The sequence below is a fragment of the Barbatula barbatula genome (assembly GCF_947034865.1).
Source record: "Barbatula barbatula genome assembly, chromosome: 25".
NCBI lineage: Eukaryota > Metazoa > Chordata > Actinopteri > Cypriniformes > Nemacheilidae > Barbatula > Barbatula barbatula.
Window position 1 is genome coordinate 4,413,833 of NC_136788.1, and position 17,210 is coordinate 4,431,042.

The 17,210-nt window shown below is 43.6% G+C and overlaps 4 protein-coding genes across 4 annotated transcripts; 2 read left to right on the forward strand and 2 right to left on the reverse strand.

Annotated features, from left to right (window-relative positions):
- Positions 1-39: 39 nt before the first annotated feature.
- On the forward strand, positions 40-615 carry LOC306890528 (histone H4). The gene has a single exon (XM_079450320.1). It carries the CDS (start codon positions 52-54, stop codon positions 361-363), a length of 312 nt encoding a protein of 103 aa, XP_079306446.1. The 5' UTR covers positions 40-51; the 3' UTR covers positions 364-615.
- A 410-nt stretch (positions 616-1,025) lies between these two features.
- LOC306890525 (histone H2B-like) lies at positions 1,026-1,400 on the forward strand (the record flags this gene model as incomplete). The annotated part of the gene is made up of 1 exon (XM_079450317.1): positions 1,026-1,400. The coding sequence occupies one exon, from the start codon at positions 1,026-1,028 to the stop codon at positions 1,398-1,400; it is 375 nt and encodes a 124-aa protein (XP_079306443.1).
- A 12,320-nt stretch (positions 1,401-13,720) lies between these two features.
- LOC306890517 (histone H3.2) lies at positions 13,721-14,228 on the reverse strand (the record flags this gene model as incomplete). Its single annotated transcript, XM_079450309.1, has 1 exon — positions 13,721-14,228. The coding sequence occupies one exon, from the start codon at positions 14,226-14,228 to the stop codon at positions 13,818-13,820; it is 411 nt and encodes a 136-aa protein (XP_079306435.1). The 3' UTR covers positions 13,721-13,817.
- A 2,402-nt stretch (positions 14,229-16,630) lies between these two features.
- LOC306890522 (histone H2A-like) lies at positions 16,631-17,017 on the reverse strand (the record flags this gene model as incomplete). The annotated part of the gene is made up of 1 exon (XM_079450314.1): positions 16,631-17,017. The coding sequence occupies one exon, from the start codon at positions 17,015-17,017 to the stop codon at positions 16,631-16,633; it is 387 nt and encodes a 128-aa protein (XP_079306440.1).
- Between the last annotated feature and the right edge of the window lie 193 nt (positions 17,018-17,210).

The following is a 17,210-nucleotide window of genomic DNA, read 5'->3' on the forward strand; positions in this document are numbered from 1 at the left end:
CAACTGTAAGGACCCGTTTCAAGGGCTTTCTGCAGTTATTGGATAGCAGTCATGTCTGGAAGAGGTAAAGGCGGTAAGGGACTCGGCAAAGGAGGCGCAAAGCGTCATCGCAAAGTTTTGCGAGACAACATCCAGGGAATCACTAAACCTGCCATCCGTCGTCTCGCTCGCCGTGGTGGTGTTAAGCGTATCTCCGGTCTGATCTACGAGGAGACTCGCGGTGTGCTGAAGGTGTTTCTGGAGAATGTAATCCGCGACGCCGTCACTTACACCGAACACGCCAAGAGAAAGACCGTCACCGCCATGGATGTTGTTTATGCTCTGAAGCGACAGGGACGCACTCTGTACGGTTTCGGAGGTTAAGCGATCCATTAAAACCCAAACGGCTCTTTTAAGAGCCACCCATGTTCTCAAGTGAAGAGTCGATGGTCTCGGAGGTTTACTTCGTGTTCTTTTGTCATCAATGTAGCAAAGAATTACTGGTATTTTATACGTTGTGTGTGAGGAAGTATCATTTAAGTGTGTGTATTAATCACATTTGTCATTTTGGATAATGTTGTATACTTCCACATGTGTTTGTTTGTCATTATTTTAATAAATGTATGTGTGAATGCCTACAGCATGTTCTTTGCAGTCATGCTTTAATGCAAACATAAGGAACAGAACAACACCGTATATCAACATTTTTAAATTAAACTGAATGTTTGCCTTCAGTGTTTTGTAAAAAGCTCATCGGTTATATTGCGATACAATAAATGAAAAAGACGGAAGGAGAGGAAACGGGACACCGCTCGCCTAGGGCGTTCACACATGAGGTGATGGGTGTGGCTTAATGTCTTGAAGACTGTGATTGGCTCTTTTATGTGGCCGCTCATTCATCGCAACCCGTTTTCGTTCGTTTGACGAATCAAGACAAGCAATCAGAATGTGAGAATATTGTGTTTGTAGATTTGCATGAAGAGAGAATAAAGTCTGGCAGTCTTTCGACGTCTTCACACATTTGCGTCCTCGTTACGAAGGGAAATATGCCTGAACCATCGAAGTCCGCACCTAAGAAGGGATCGAAGAAGGCCGTCACGAAGACAGCCGTGAAAGGAGGCAAGAAGCGCAGAAAGTCCAGGAAGGAGAGTTACGCCATCTACGTGTACAAAGTCCTGAAGCAGGTTCACCCGGACACCGGTATTTCCTCAAAGGCGATGGGCATCATGAACTCTTTCGTCAACGACATCTTTGAGCGCATCGCCGGGGAGTCATCTCGTCTCGCTCACTACAACAAGCGCTCCACCATCACATCCAGAGAGATCCAGACCGCCGTTCGTCTGCTGTTGCCCGGTGAGCTGGCCAAACACGCCGTGTCTGAGGGAACCAAGGCCGTGACTAAATACACAAGCTCCAAATAAACTCCCGCTCGAAACTCAACACCACAAAGGCTCTTTTAAGAGCCACCCATACTGTCAGAAAAAGAGGTTTTGATTCGATTTTACAGGGGGTGATTTATTTTAATTTTTTTATGGTTTGTCTTTACACATCTCCTATTGTCACAACAAATAGTGACAATAGAGGAGATGCCTGAATCAGCTCAAACCTGAGCCACACGGCGATAATTTACATTTATTCATTGGGCAGACACTTTTATCCAAAGCGACTTTGCAGTAATGGGCCACTGTAAAAAACTACTGAGTAGGGATGGTCGATACCAATTATTTTCTTTCCGATCCGATACCAAGTACTTTCAAGACAAGTATCTTCGATACCGATACTAGAATGAAATGTTTTTATGTGAGTGATTTTATATAGTTTTTTGATAGCCATCATCATTCATATTGAATATGAATCCTCTGTCTTCTACCACTGAGATTGGCTGGAGGTCCCTCACAATCATCTCTCCTATGCTTCTTGTAGTTGCTGATGCTCTCTGAGAGTCATCTATGAAATATAAAATATATAAATACAAGTTCTTAAAGATATTACATGCAGTAAGAATTTATAATTTATAGTAAATCTCTCCCAGCTATTACTTGACACTTAAACTATGTAATTTATTTAATAAAATAAACTAAAATAATTTAAGTTTTAAATTATATAAATTATTTAATTAAGAATATCCACCAGATACTAGCTAACAGAAATAGATATAGGCAAAAAAAATCCTATTTTAAACTAAAATGTCTAGTTTAAATCTTTATACTCATATGCAGTGTAATATTCTGCCCCCATGAATTAGGCTACTGCAATATCAGAAATAATCTGTATAGTACAAAGTATATAAGTAAATGTGACTAGACTTTTTATATTCAAATAACCTTATCACCACTTGCACTTGGTTGGTACCTGGATAATGTCCTCCTCTCTGAAAGGATTCTGCTAAATAACTCTGCCTCTAACCAGAAGATGTGGGTCTTGTCTCTGTTACCTCCTCTGCTCGCCTCAGCTGCACTTCGTCATGCTCTTTAGGGTGTTTTACTTTTAGATGCTTTATCATATTTGTGGTATTGCCACTGTGGCGTATTGTTTTATGACAAACGTCACATGAAGCTTCATCATTGTTAACTGGAGTGAAATAACTCCAGATTATGCTTCTTTTTCTTTCAGTCATGACCGCAGCCACGCACTCTTTAACTTCGCATCACACGTGCTTCTTGCCTTAAACAGAGTGAGCGAACAGAAGAACATTGTCTTGACAAGCGGAGATACAACGGAAGAAGTAGTTCCCATTGCAGTTCCTATTTAAGTAAATATTTCAATAATATACTGCGTACTACTGTTATTAAAGTATCACAAAATCACAAAAAAACAGATAGGGTCCTTCATTCATTCATTTTCTACCGCTTATCCGGGGCCGGGTCGCGGGGGCAGCAGTCTAAGCAGAGATGCCCAGACATCCCTCACCCTAGACACTTCCTCCAGCTCTTCTGGGGGGACACCGAGGCGTTCCCAGGCCAGCCGGGAGACATAGTCCCACCAGCGTGTCCTAGGTCTTCCCCGGGGTCTCCTCCCGGTCGGACGGGCCCGGAGCACTTTCTGGGGAAGGCGTCCAGTAGGCATCCGTAACAGATGCCCAAGCCACCTCAGCTGACCCCTCTCGATGTGGAGGAGCAGCGGCTCTACTCCGAGCTCCTCCCGGGTGACCGAGCTTCTCACCCTATCTCTAAGGGATCGCCCAGCCACCCTGAAGCTCATTTCAGCCGCCTGTATCCGGGATCTTGTCCTTTCGGTCATGACCCAAAGCTCATGACCATCGGTGAGAGTAGGAACGTAGATTGACCGGTAAATTGAGAGCTTCGCCTTGCGGCTCAGCTCTTTCTTCACCACGACAGACTGGTACATCGACCACATTACTGCAGAAGCTGCACCGATCCGTCTGTCAATCTCCCGTTCCATCCTTCCCTCACTCGTGAACAAGACCCCAAGATACTTAAACTCCTCCACTTGAGGAAGGAACTCTCCACCAACCTGAAGTGGGCAAGCCACCCTTTTCCGACTGAGGACCATGGCCTCGGATTTGGAGGTACTGATTTTCATTCCAGCCGCTTCACACTCTGCTGTAAACCGTCCCAGTGCATGCTGACGGTCCTGGTTTGAAGGGGCCAACACGACAACATCATCCGCAAATAGCAGAGACGAGATCGTGCGCTCCCCAAACCTGACACCCTCCGGCCCCTGGCTGCGCCTAGAAATTCTGTCCATAAAAATTACGAACAGAACCTGTGACAAAGTGCAGCCCTGCCGGAGTCCGACATGCACTGGGAACAAGTCCGACTTACTGCCGGCAATGCGAACCAAGCTCCTGCTTCGGCCGTACAGGGACCTGACAGCCCTTAGCAAAGGACCACAGACCCTATACTCCCGAAGCACCCTCCACAGGATGCCACGAGGGACACAGTCGAATGCCTTCTCCAAATCCACAAAACACATGTGGATTGGTTGAGCAAACTCCCATGAACCCTCCAGCACCCTGTAGAGGGTGTAGAGCTGGTCCAGCGTTCCACGGCCTGGACGAAAACCACACTGTTCCTCCTGAATCCGAGGTTCTACTATCGGCCGTATTCTCCTCTCCGGTACCCTGGCATAGACTTTCCCGGGAAGGCTGAGAAGTGTGATCCCCCTGTAGTTGGAACACACCCTCCGGTTCCCCTTCTTAAAAAGAGGGACCACCACCCCGGTCTGCCATCCCAGAGGCACTGTCCCCGACCGCCACGCGATGCTGCAGAGGCGTGTCAGCCAAGACAGCCCCACAACATCCAGAGACTTGAGGTACTCAGGGCGAATCTCATCCCCGGTGCCTTGCCACTGAGGAGTTTCTTGACTACCTCAGTGACTTCGGCTTGGGTGATGGACGAGTCCACATCTGAGCCCTCAACCTCTGCTTCCTCAATGGAGGACGTGACGGTGGGATTGAGGAGATCCTCGAAGTACTCCTTCCACCGTCCGACGACATCCCCAGTTGAGGTCAACAGCCTCCCACCTCCACTGTAAACAGCATTGGTAGGGCACTGTTTCCCTCTCCTGAGGCGCCGGACGGTTTGCCAGAATCTCTTCGAGGCCAGTCGATAGTCCTTCTCCATGGCCTCACCAAACTCCTCCCAGGCCCGGGTTTTTGCCTCCACAACCACCCGGGCAGCAGTCCGCTTGGCCTGCCGGTACCTGTCAGCTGCCTCAGGAGTCCCACAAGCCAACCAGGCCCGATAAGACTCCTTCTTCAGCTTGACGGTTTCCCTTACTTCCGGTGTCCACCACCGGGTTCGGGGATTCCCGCCTCGACAGGCACCGGAGACTTTACGGCCACAGCTCCGAGCGGCAGCTTCGACAATGGAGGCGGAGAACATGATCCACTCGGACTCGGACTCACTCGGATCCCTCGGGATCTGGTTGAAGCTCTGCCGGAGTTGGGAGTTAAAGATCTCTCTGACAGGAGACTCGGCCAGGCGTTCCCAGCAGACCCTTACAGTACGTTTGGGTCTGCCGAGTCTGTCCAGCTTCCTCTCCTGCCATCGGATCCAACTCACCACCAGGTGGTGATCAGTTGACAGCTCCGCCCCTTTCTTAACCCGAGTGTCCAAAACATATGGTCGCAGGTCAGATGAAACGACCACAAAGTCGATCATCGACCTGCGGCCTAGGGTGTCCTGGTGCCACGTGCACTGATGGACACCCTTATGCTTGAACATGGTGTTCGTTATAGACAAACTGTGACTAGCACAGAAGTCCAATAACTGAACACCACTCGGGTTCAGATCAGGGGGGCCGTTCCTCCCAATCACGCCCCTCCAGGTGTCACTGTCGTTGCCGACATGGGCGTTGAAGTCCCCCAGTAGGACGACGGAGTCCCCAGTCGGAGTACTTTCCAGCACCCCTCCCAGAGACTCCAAGAAGGTCGGGTACTCTGCAGACCTAACCCCGACCGGTAGGCGCAGGGAAACGACCCTCTCGTTCACCGAGGTAAACTCCAACACATGGCGGGAGAGCTGGGGGGCTATAAGCAGACCCACACCAGCCCGCCGCCTATCCCCATGGGCAACTCCAGAGTGATGAAGTGTGGTTCCAGAGCCCAAGCCATGCGTAGAGGTGATCCCGCATATTTCTAGTCGGAACCTATCAACCTCACGCACCATCTCAGGCTCCTTCCCCGCCAGCGAGGTGACGTTCCACGTCCCTAGAGCTAGCTTCCGTGTCCAGGGATTGGGCTGTCGAGGCACTCTCCTCCGACTGCCGCCCGATCCACTACGCACCGACCCCCTATGGTCCCTCCCGCACGTGGTGAGCCCACGGGAAGGGCGGCCCCACGTCGCTCCTTCGGGCTGAGCCTGGCCGGACCCCGTGGGGAAAGGCCCGGCCACTAGACGCTCGCATACGAGCACCAACCCCGGGCCTGGCTCCAGGGTGGTGCCCCGGTTGCGCCATACCGGGCGACGTCACAGTCCTTGTTATTTTAAACATCATAAAGGGTTTTTGAACCACTCTTAGTCTGACCCGTCGCCTAGGACCTGTTTGCCTTGGGAGACCCTACCAGGGGCATATAGCCCCCGACAACATAGCTCCTAGGGTCACTTGGGTACTCAAACCCCTCCACCACATTAAGGTGGCGATACTTCTAATTGAGAATCAATCTTTTTGATACAACACTAGTATCGAAAGTATCGATACTTTAGGATCAATCCGCCCATCCCTACTGCAGAGCAATCAGGGGTAAGGTCCCTTGCTCAAGGGCACTTCAGTCATGACCTGCTGGCACTGAGATTTGAACCGGCAACCTTCTGATCTCAAGTCCAATGCTCTAACCACCAGGCTACAACTGACGTTTTACAAGCAAAACTGCGAAATCTGAATGTAAAACTGTTATATTTGTAAGGGTGTCTGGTTTAACTTGTGCTTTAAAACATGTACAATTATTATTCTATTATGTTTTCGCTGCCCAGGCTTTGGACTGGGCCTATAACAGAAGTCTATAACAGAAGTATATATTAATGTATATATGAAATGAAGTCTTCACACGCAGCAATAGTAAAGTCAGTTGTCTGTGTTATTATGATTGTCACACAATTGCTAATATAATTACATTCATAGATTTTAGCTGAACTGTCCCTAACCACAGACCAAACACGGACTTATCTTATAAAGGTTATAGACAAAAAGGGAGATCAGGCGAAAAAGCCTAAAGGAAACCAAGCAATATAAAAATGTGTTTTGTCTATTAAGGCTCACCACAACCTATAAAAGTACTCAAAGGCAAACAGCCTTTAAACCTTGTCTTTGAGTGAACTATATACCTCGGTGTCTGTTTCATTCTCGGTCCCAGAGCTCGGTTCTTCTGATTGCTCCTTCGACTAGACTCATCAACTCCTAAAGCTTTATACCAAGACAAAGTAATAATCTTACAATTATTTACCACAAAAGATGTACTTCTGGGGTGCGTTCTTCGTATGTCGCTTATTACATCCGAGATCAAAAGACACATCCAAGATAATATCATCGTGCTAATCATGATCCGGCTAATTGGGTTCTTCGAATACACCATATGATAAGTATCGCTGGATTGAGTTAGCTGAGATCATTGCGCGTTCTTGCGTTTGTTTAAAAGGGGATATGTATCGATACTAGAAACAATGATCAGCAACGCTGTGATTGGCTGTTCAGCATGGCTAAAGAACACGCCCAGTTTTTCTCTCAAGCAGAACAAGAGCTTTTAATGGAAGGTTATGGCGAATTTGAACGTTTAATTCAAAATAATAAAATGCATAAGTGGTGTCCATGTCAGATGTTTCTATCACTTTCTACAGTATTTATTTTAGCATTTTTTATTTATTTCATATTTTACATATTTATTTACATATGTCAGAGCCACCACGGACCCAGTAGAACATGGGAACAAGTAAAAGTGAAGTACAAGAATATTCTTCAAAATGGCAGCCTTCACTTCTTATACATCCATGGGGGCAGCTCTTCCTCAAAGCCAGGGACCAGTAGCAGCAACACCTACATTACTGTTAGGCTAAATGAGCTTTTATTTCTCTTAGTATACTGTAAAATGGTTTGTTGCTGCATTAAATGAATTTGGTACAGTCATTTCAAATGTTTGTTAAAGTGAAAACTAATAAACTTTTAGTTCATATCAAATATTTTGCCATGAGTTATTGATCACATTATTTTTTTACAGTGTTGTTAATTGTAATGACATTATTTCCCCCCCCCCAAGAGTGCAACACTTTGTAATACCCATTTATTTCCATTGCACGTCCTGTGAAGAAATCCTCTCAGATGACTGTCCTTTGTAGGAAGAACCTGTAAGTGCATAAATAACTTAACTATAATTTGAATATACTTGTGTACCTATTCTTTCTGTCTGCAACATGAATTGCAGGAGTCCACACCTAGAGAAAGGTCTACAGAAAGGCTCACAGAACAGTCTGCACAAAGAACTGATACAGAGGTGGGCAGTGTTTTACTTTTGTTGCATGAGGCATGTTTTGACCCTTTTTTTCACAAAATTACACAGGGTGACATCCGTTCCCTATATAAGCGGCATCTTTGACCAAAAATAGAGTATTTTGAGGTGAAAAAAGAGAAATTAGAGGAGAAATTGAACTCGACAACTTGAAAGAGAGAAAAATTTCACTGGAGATAGAGTTGCTTCAGAGTAAGTGCTAATACACTATTTCACACATAGTAGTATTGCTGACTTTCCATAACTATCTCTTATTGCAGGCAAAATATGACTTGCTGGCTTTTCTTTTTAAATAATCTTTTAAATAAAACTCAAGAAACTAAGCATATTTGTCTTGTCTTTTATTCAGTAAAAAAATGGTGTTCCACAATTCTGTCCCGTGCAGCTCTGCCACTAGGTTGGTTCAAGTGCAGTGGCTGGAGGTCATCATCAGGCTGCACCCCCACCACAGGGGTCCTCTCCTTTCTGATGGTGGCAATATTATGCAATATGGCATATTGGAACAATTATGTCACAGGCCCTGTCAGGTGCAACCCTCAGACTTTTCAGACACTGAAATCTTCCCTTTAGTTGCCCAAAGGTCATTTCAATGCGTGCCCTTGTCCTGGCTAGAGCTGCATTGTAACGGGTTTGTGGTCCAGGGTTTGGCTCAGGGAAGGGCGTCATAAAATACTGCCTGCAGGCATAGCCCCTGTCTCCAAGCAGGATCCCTTCACAATCCCCTGTATAATGGAAAAATGCAGTTCTGTTAGGCTCAGCATAATACTGTGTATAATACTGTGAGCTTGAAATGTATGTTCCCTTACCACGTTCAAATAATGTGCATAAATGTGACTCTCTGAAAATTCTTGAGTCATGTATTGATCCTGGCCATTTTGCTTCCACATTTGTGATATGGAACATAGAGTCACACACCATCGAAGAGATTTTAGTCAGTCAACTGCATACTTTTTGATTTCATTACTTTTTTTCCCATGTAATAATCTGGAATATTATAAATTGTAATTGTAATTTACCTGCACATTTACACTATGAACGCCCTTTCGCTTCACAAAATCCCCATCATTGGGGCCTGGGGGGCCTTGATGGGGACATGTGTGCAGTCTATGGCACAAATCACGTTAGGGAAGCCTGAAGGACACATACTGTTATTCATACTTATTGGCATGGTCATGATTGCATGTCATTAACAATTATAAATGTACCTGCAATAGCTAGAAAATCCTGCTTTACAACCTGTGATCTTAAGTGGCTTAGAAATACAATAAAAAACCCTAAAAACTGCTTGAGCGCCAGGTAAAGTTTGCAAATGCACACAGTCTGTGCTGTTGTTAAAGCCCGACTCCTCCGTGTTAAACACGTAATGTGTGGTTCCAAATGAATGATGTAAATAACACCCTTACGAAACGGTATCTCTCAACAATGACGCTATCGCGCTGCGCTAAATGATCCTGTCTATTCATTCGAAAAGCTCTGCGAATTATTCTTGCACCTTCCACAACAGGTTGCTGTCGTAAAAATGGACAAGACATGGCGGCGACAGACATACCTATCTCCTCCGCTTATAAAGCCGCAATCTAATCCTGTTTACATGAAGTTAGCCTGCTCCCGAGCAGGTTCAAGCTTACGGACCTGTTGCTACGACAGCAAGTCCAGGATGAGGGTCCGAGAACCGAACAATCCAAGATCATGCCAAATCATCAACAATCAAATCCAGCTAACCGAGTTAGCGACGTACGAAGAACGGGCCCCTGCTCTTAATTATCAAAACAAATGTTATATTATCCGCCGAGATTCGTGAGTGTGGATCGGAAGAACATATATATTATATATCCCGTGATGCAACGGGAGCTAAGCAACGATCAAATTTCAAAAGTAAATGAAACAATAGCGGACAGCTTTAAACCGGACGTCCGATTTGAATGTTAGTGCATATAAATGAATTTCTCTGGACTTATTTATGTTTTTTTTATCAATATTTAATGTTAATTTCAGAATATTCAGTTTGAAACGAAAGACAACAAGTAATTTAACAGAGAAAAACTGAGGTGTTTGCATTGAACTTTTCAATGAGCATCATCGAGGGAAAAAGTCTCTCAACATCTGTGACAATTACAGAACAGTCTTATTAACAAAACATGAATAGTTGACCCAACAAATCTGAGGTTTGGGACTCAAAATCTCTGGTATTGAACTTGGCAATCAGTGTTAAGTAGTGAACTATACTACTCTAAGAATTTAACTGGTTGAGGCGGCAAAGTAGTGAAGGAAGACATTGAGGCTTTGTTTGGCAATTCTATTTATTCCTGTTGCCACTATGATTGAACATGTGGGTGTGTTCTACAAAGGAACAAGGGAAATAACAATTACAAATTATCAATAACCATCGCTAACATTGTTAGCATAGCCAATAGCGCTTATAATGCAAATTTGCACAGTACAAATGTATAACCTACATCTCCACCTGAACGCTAATACAATGAACACCACATATAATAATATTTAGGGTAATATACCACCATACGTAGTTATGTGTAAACCCGTTTGTAGCAGCTACATGTAGCGTTAGCTTAGACATATTGCGGCAAATAACCGCTAAAGCGGAACAATACAAACAATGTAAACATTCGAAACAGCAATAGCATACATAATACAGATTTCAACATTTCAAACACTAGCAATCTCGCACTCTTTCTCTCCTACTGTCTGTTTATAGCTATATGTGTGTGTGCGCATCAACACTGAATAACCATTATGGATTTCAGAGCATTATTGTGATGACAAATTTAATTTAGAAGAACTCACATATTCTTTGAAATTATTTAACCTGAGATGTTTACTGTTCCAAAATTTTGTATAGGTTTCTTAAAAATAAAATTTATTATGTTCAGTGGAAAAGTTTTTTTTTTAAAAACATCGTAGTAATTAATACAACTAGAACATGAATTCTGAATGATAGTGAGCTCTCACTTTGGCTGTGTAAACTTTGCTTCGTTTAAACGTAATATAATACAAGTTAATCGAAAATCGGTATTCACAGTCTGATTGTCCATGTCGTCCATCTCAAACTACTGTTTCTGGTGATTATCCAGTTCGGCAGGTGGCGCCGTCACAAAAAAATAGGGTCCTATAGCCGGGGTCCTATAACTGCACCCTACCCTCCGATTGTGCAGGAATACCCTACTCGTATTCATACTGGACACATACTTCTCCCGCTAATACTCAATAGAACGTACTGTTTTAACAGATAGGTAGGTACTTATTTCAATTTAGTACGTACTGTCACAGTATGCGATTTCGGACGCAGTCTCGAGCGGACACATTAAACGACTTAACTTGGATCTATTGTGTCTCTTTAATACGTCTCTAAATGAATACATGTTCAACATGAATCAGTGTTGCTGTTTTCTTTGTGGAAATCTCTTCACTGGAGGGCAGCAGGACCCTCACTTTAGGACGAGTGAAGCCTGACAAACACACAATAGTCACAAACTTACACAAGAAAATTCACACGATAAACATAAAACAAAGATCACAACAATAAAAAATGAGTACACGTTGAAGTCTTCCGTAAAATTGAGCTTTTGTTCATGTTAAACTGAATGTTCATACAGTATTTTTGCATTTTGAATAACCACATTCATAGGTAGACATTTGAGCTCGGTCTTTGGGCCAATGGGCCTTTTTTGAATATCGGTGGGACTCTAGTCTGAACTGTGTTTTGTTTCGAACTGATGGAGCAAGTTGATTCACATTTGCACACTTTGAGCACATACAGCTCAGTAGAATAAAAAAGAAAAATACATAAAAAAAATACTTTACCAGTATACAACATTTTTTTTTAAAATCAAGATACATCTATTTCACGAAAATAAAAATTATGACTATTTAGGTGAATTTGTGCTTAAAACAAGCAAAATGAAAATTGTCAAAGAGACCCTTGAATTAAGTTTTATGTTTTATTACTCACTGAATTCAATATGACTTTTCTTGCCACGCCGGCAGATGCTTGTTTTAAATAAAAATTCACTTAAATTTGATACATATTTACAGTGCATCCGGAAAGTATTCACAGCGCTTCACTTTTTCCACATTTTGTCATGATACAGCCTTATTAAAAAATGGATTTAATTTTTCTCAAAATTCTACAAACAATAACCCATAATGACAACGTGAAAGAAGTTTGTTAGAAATCTTTACAAATGTATTAAAAATAAAAAACGAGAAAAAAGCACAGACCAACTGTCGTGGGCTAAGCCTGGGTAACAATGCAGGAGATAAAGCCAGACGTACTGTAGTTGACAACCTGCTGCAAAGTTTTGACATTTTGTGTCTGTAAGAAACGTTATTATCTTAACAGGACCTGGGGAAGTTGAACTCTTTTAGTGAAAATGTCCATATGGGGCTGGTGAGTCCACTACTGACATATCAATGGGAATAGTGAGAGAAAGAATAGCAGGGGGCGTGGCCATTGTTTGGCACAAAAAGCTGGACACAATGAAAAATGTCATGAGTGTAAAGCTGACCGGTGTATTGCTGTGCAGATAAGAATGAATTCAGAGTTTACCATCTTTAATGTGTACACCAGGACCTAGCAGAGCAGGTGCTCAAATAAAAAAGAGGCACATAGAACAAGGTGTTAAACAGGGCTGTGCTTAAAACATCAAAACTGTTTATTGTAACAAATTCCTTGCGGTCAACGTATCAAAACAGAGGCTTCTGTTTTCATATATCAGCCAATGCTGTTATGCAGTTTTGAAAAAGAAACAGAACAGAAAAGACTACTTAAATGTTTAAAAGGTTTTGGACCTATTAATAGCTCTGAGATTAGAAATCGACGTGTATTAAGCTGTTCAAACCGTAGTTTTTTTTCTCTCTGTTGTACAGATTAATAAAGAACAGCTGTGTGGTTACTATTAAAAGATTACCGTGGCCCCTGACATTTTGTTTTTTAAGATTGTAGGCAATTTTTTTTCTGATTTTGAGGGGTTTGTTGGGGATGTTGCTGCTGATACTGCTGGAGGTCATCTGTGACAATAGACATTAAAACAAACATGGGACATATGTTAGCAAATTATGTGACCATGACAAGATGTACAGCTTGCTGAAAATGTGTAGAACTGGCTCACTTTGACTGACCTACTGTAGTGCTGCAGTTGACGCCAAAGGTGATTGCTTACATTTCTTATAGTGTAGGAACACACCAAAAGCTGGTAAAGAAGACACCAAATATAGCAGCTCAGTCATGTTGGGAAAAACTAGATGTGCCTTGTTTTCCTTCCTCTACATTCTTAGGAAAAGATAGGACTGGTTGGCGGGGTCCAATATATAACACATTTGAATGAAGGCATCATCTTACTTAAAATTGAATTGTAGGATGATCCATCTAGGAAAAAGGCACAATTCACGATTTCAGCAATAATCTATTTTTAACCCTCACCACTACTCTTGCACCTAATCGATAATAAATCCACCTTACTGTATTGATACAAAACATCCGATACACTGCAAAAATAGTAATTATTATTACCATTACGAACAACCATTGTTGTTTTTGTGTAAAATCGAATACCTTCAAAATGAAAAATGGTAGTCTACATGTGCACTGTAGAACAAATACAAATGGACACTTCATACCTTTTCCTGAAACCTACGGTGAACAAGTAAGAGTTCACCGAACTTTGCTACGCAGCGGAATATCTTCGGACGGCCTTGCATTTCCGGTCTGTCGCAATGCACACTTCAAGTTAAATGTGTTCCTGACAATATCTTGCGATCAACATTAAACAATTACAAGTGAAATGGTCTCGTTCAGTGATATTGAAGTGGCTCTTAAAAGAGCCTTTGGATTGAAGTGGGTGACGTAGGCAGGAGTTTAAGCGCGTTCTCCACGGATGCGGCGGGCCAGCTGAATGTCTTTGGGCATGATGGTGACTCTCTTGGCGTGGATGGCACACAGGTTTGTGTCCTCAAAAAGCCCGACCAAATAAGCCTCGCTGGCCTCCTGCAGGGCCATGACGGCGGAGCTCTGGAAGCGCAGATCGGTCTTGAAGTCCTGAGCGATTTCTCTCACCAGACGCTGGAAAGGCAGCTTGCGAATCAGCAGCTCGGTGGACTTCTGATAGCGGCGGATTTCTCTCAGCGCCACTGTACCGGGCCTGTAACGATGAGGCTTCTTCACGCCGCCGGTGGCTGGTGCGCTCTTACGGGCGGCTTTAGTAGCGAGCTGCTTTCTCGGGGCTTTTCCACCGGTGGACTTACGAGCGGTCTGCTTAGTTCTCGCCATGACTTCAGTCTCAAATGTTCTTCGTCAAACGCAGAAATGAAATGAAAGTTTTCACTCTGCTGCCGTTTATAAAGACTTGTTGCCCACATGAGCTCAGAGGGTGGCAACAGAGCACTGGGACGTGATTGGATAATGTGTGACGCCCACAACTGGCCAATGGCTGTGCGTTTCCCGTTTGTTTCAGACGAATAGCAGCTTGACGGTTCCCGCTCGAAACTCTTTGTTTAGATGCGTCACATTGAAGCGCCGTTCGCTTGTATTTATGGACAGTTAAAATAGGCAACAAGCACACAGACTTCCTCTCCCAGAGTCGTGGAGTAAGACAGGGCTGTAGTCTGAGTCCTACTCTATTTAACATCTACATTAATGAATTAGCTCGAGCTTTAGAACAGTCACCAGCACCCGGTCCCATCCTACTAGACACTGAAGTGAAATGCCTTCTGTTTGCAGATGATCTGGTGCTGCTGTCACCCACAAAAGAGGGTCTACAGCAACATCTAGACATCCTGCACACCTTCTGTCAAACATGGGCGCTATCAGTGAACCTTAAAAAGACCAAAGTTATGATATTCCAGAAAAGGCATAGTCGACAAAACCAACATCACAACTTTAAACTCAACAACGTGCCTTTAGAGCAAACCCAGAACTACACATATCTCGGTATAAACATCAGTAACACCGGAAACCTAAACAAGGCAGTGAACGACCTGAGAGACAAGGCACGAAGAGCTTTTTACGCTATCAAAAGGAATATAAAAATCCACATCCCAGCTGGAATTTGGCTTAAAATAATCCAATCCGTTATAGAACCAATAGCACTTTATGGATGTGAGGTTTGGGGTCCCCTCACCAACCAAGAGTTCACCAAATGGGACAAACACCCAACTGAGACTCTGCAAACAGAAATGTGTAAAAACATTCTACGGGTACAACGCAAAACCCCAAACAACGCCTGCAGAGCAGAATTAGGACTATATCCTCTAATAATTAAAATACAAAAAAGAGCGATTAAATTCTATAACCACCTTAAGAACAGCGATACAGAATCACTCCATCACAAAGCCTTACGTCATCAGGAGCTGAACCCAGAGAAAAGTTGTCTCATCCAACTGATCTCAGAACTAACTCTAAAACCCCAAACGTGTCCAACTGAACCCCAAACTCCAGCCAGAATTAACCAAATGATAAAAACACAAAAAGAAAAATATCTCAAACACTGGACAGAAGCAACAGCTCAGCAAAGTAAACTTGAATGCTATCGTTCATTAAACAGAGAATATAAAGCGGCAGAATACCTCAAAAGCGTATCAGACCCTAAACTAAGAAAAGTGTTGACCATGTACAGACTCAGTGAACACAAGCTCACTGTGGAGACGGGCCGACACAGACAGACATGGACTCCAAGAGAAGAGCGACTGTGTCCACACTGCACACAGAGACAAGTGGAAACAGAGCTGCACTTCTTAACCTCGTGTCCAAACTATACGGACATCAGAGAAACATTCTTCCCCCAGTTCACAAACTTCCACAAAGACTTCAACCAGTTTCAACAACAGGACAAGATCTCATACATACTGGGAGAAAAGCCCATCAGCTCAAACCTGGCGGCGAGATACGTCAAGTCCTGTCACGACAGAAGAGCAACAACCAGCACAACACACACAACACTGACACAACACACACAACACAGACACAACACTGACACAACACAACACAACACAACACAACACACACAACACTGACACAACACACACAACACTGACACAACACAACACAACACACACAACACAACACTGACACAACACACACAACACTGACACAACACACACAAACTGACACTTATGACAGGATCCTGTCACTTTCACTAAGAACTTTTGTCAATACTTCGCACTTTTATGTCTGTATTGATGTGTACATATTGTTTCTTATATAGGATACTCTTATTTTATACAGAATGTTTATATTTAATCTTCCTGCTTTGGCAATGTAAAACACTTTTTTATCATGCCAATAAAGCTTTTTTGAATCTTGAATCTTGAATCTTGACTCATAGTTTTGAGTGGAAATACCTGGAAAACCCGTCTGTCGCATTAACAGCCGGGGGATGTAAAACCCTTACGATCGTATAGAGCTCAACAGAAACAAAGACACCAGTAGTTTTTAAGCACCCAGACACTGGTTTCCATCCATCGTATACATTCAAAGCATATGGCTCTCAGATACACGCTTATAGTTTATATATATGGAATACAATCTTCTGTCATTTGACTAAGAATAAAAATAATTTTTTGGTTTACGATTTTACAATAAATCTTAATTATACGGTTCTTAGAACGGAATCACTCTCTTTTGGTTCATGTGGGTGGCTCTTAAAAGAGCCTTTATAGTTTCGGGGAAGTTGTTTACTTAGTCTTGGCGGGTTTTTCGGTCTTCTTAGGCAGTAACACCGCCTGGATGTTGGGCAACACGCCACCCTGAGCGATGGTCACTCCACCCAGCAGTTTGTTCAACTCCTCGTCGTTACGGACCGCCAGCTGCAGATGGCGAGGAATGATTCGACTCTTCTTGTTGTCCCGAGCGGCGTTTCCAGCCAACTCCAAGATCTCAGCGGTCAGATACTCGAGCACAGCTGCGAGATACACTGGAGCTCCGGCACCGACGCGATGAGCGTAGTTACCTTTGCGAAGAAGCCTGTGAACACGGCCAACTGGAAACTGAAGACCCGCTCTGGATGACCTAGTTTTGGCCTTAGCTCTCGCTTTGCCTCCGGTTTTGCCTCTTCCGCTCATCTTTACTGGATCCAAATATTGTTGTTGTGACTGTGTAAACGAATGTTATTTGTGGTTCACCGCAGTGATTTCCAGTATTTATGCGTGCCATTCGTCAGGCATTGGTTGGATTCTGTGAAAAGTTCCCACCAATCACAGAACTTCCCTCCGAAACCCGCCCATTATAGTCCTATATGGGGAGGCTGCAGATCTG

Coding starts and splice junctions, on each gene's coding strand:
- LOC306890528 (XM_079450320.1), top strand. CDS start 52: ATGTCTGGAAGAGGTAAAGGCGGTAAGGGACTCGGCAAAGGAGGCGCA.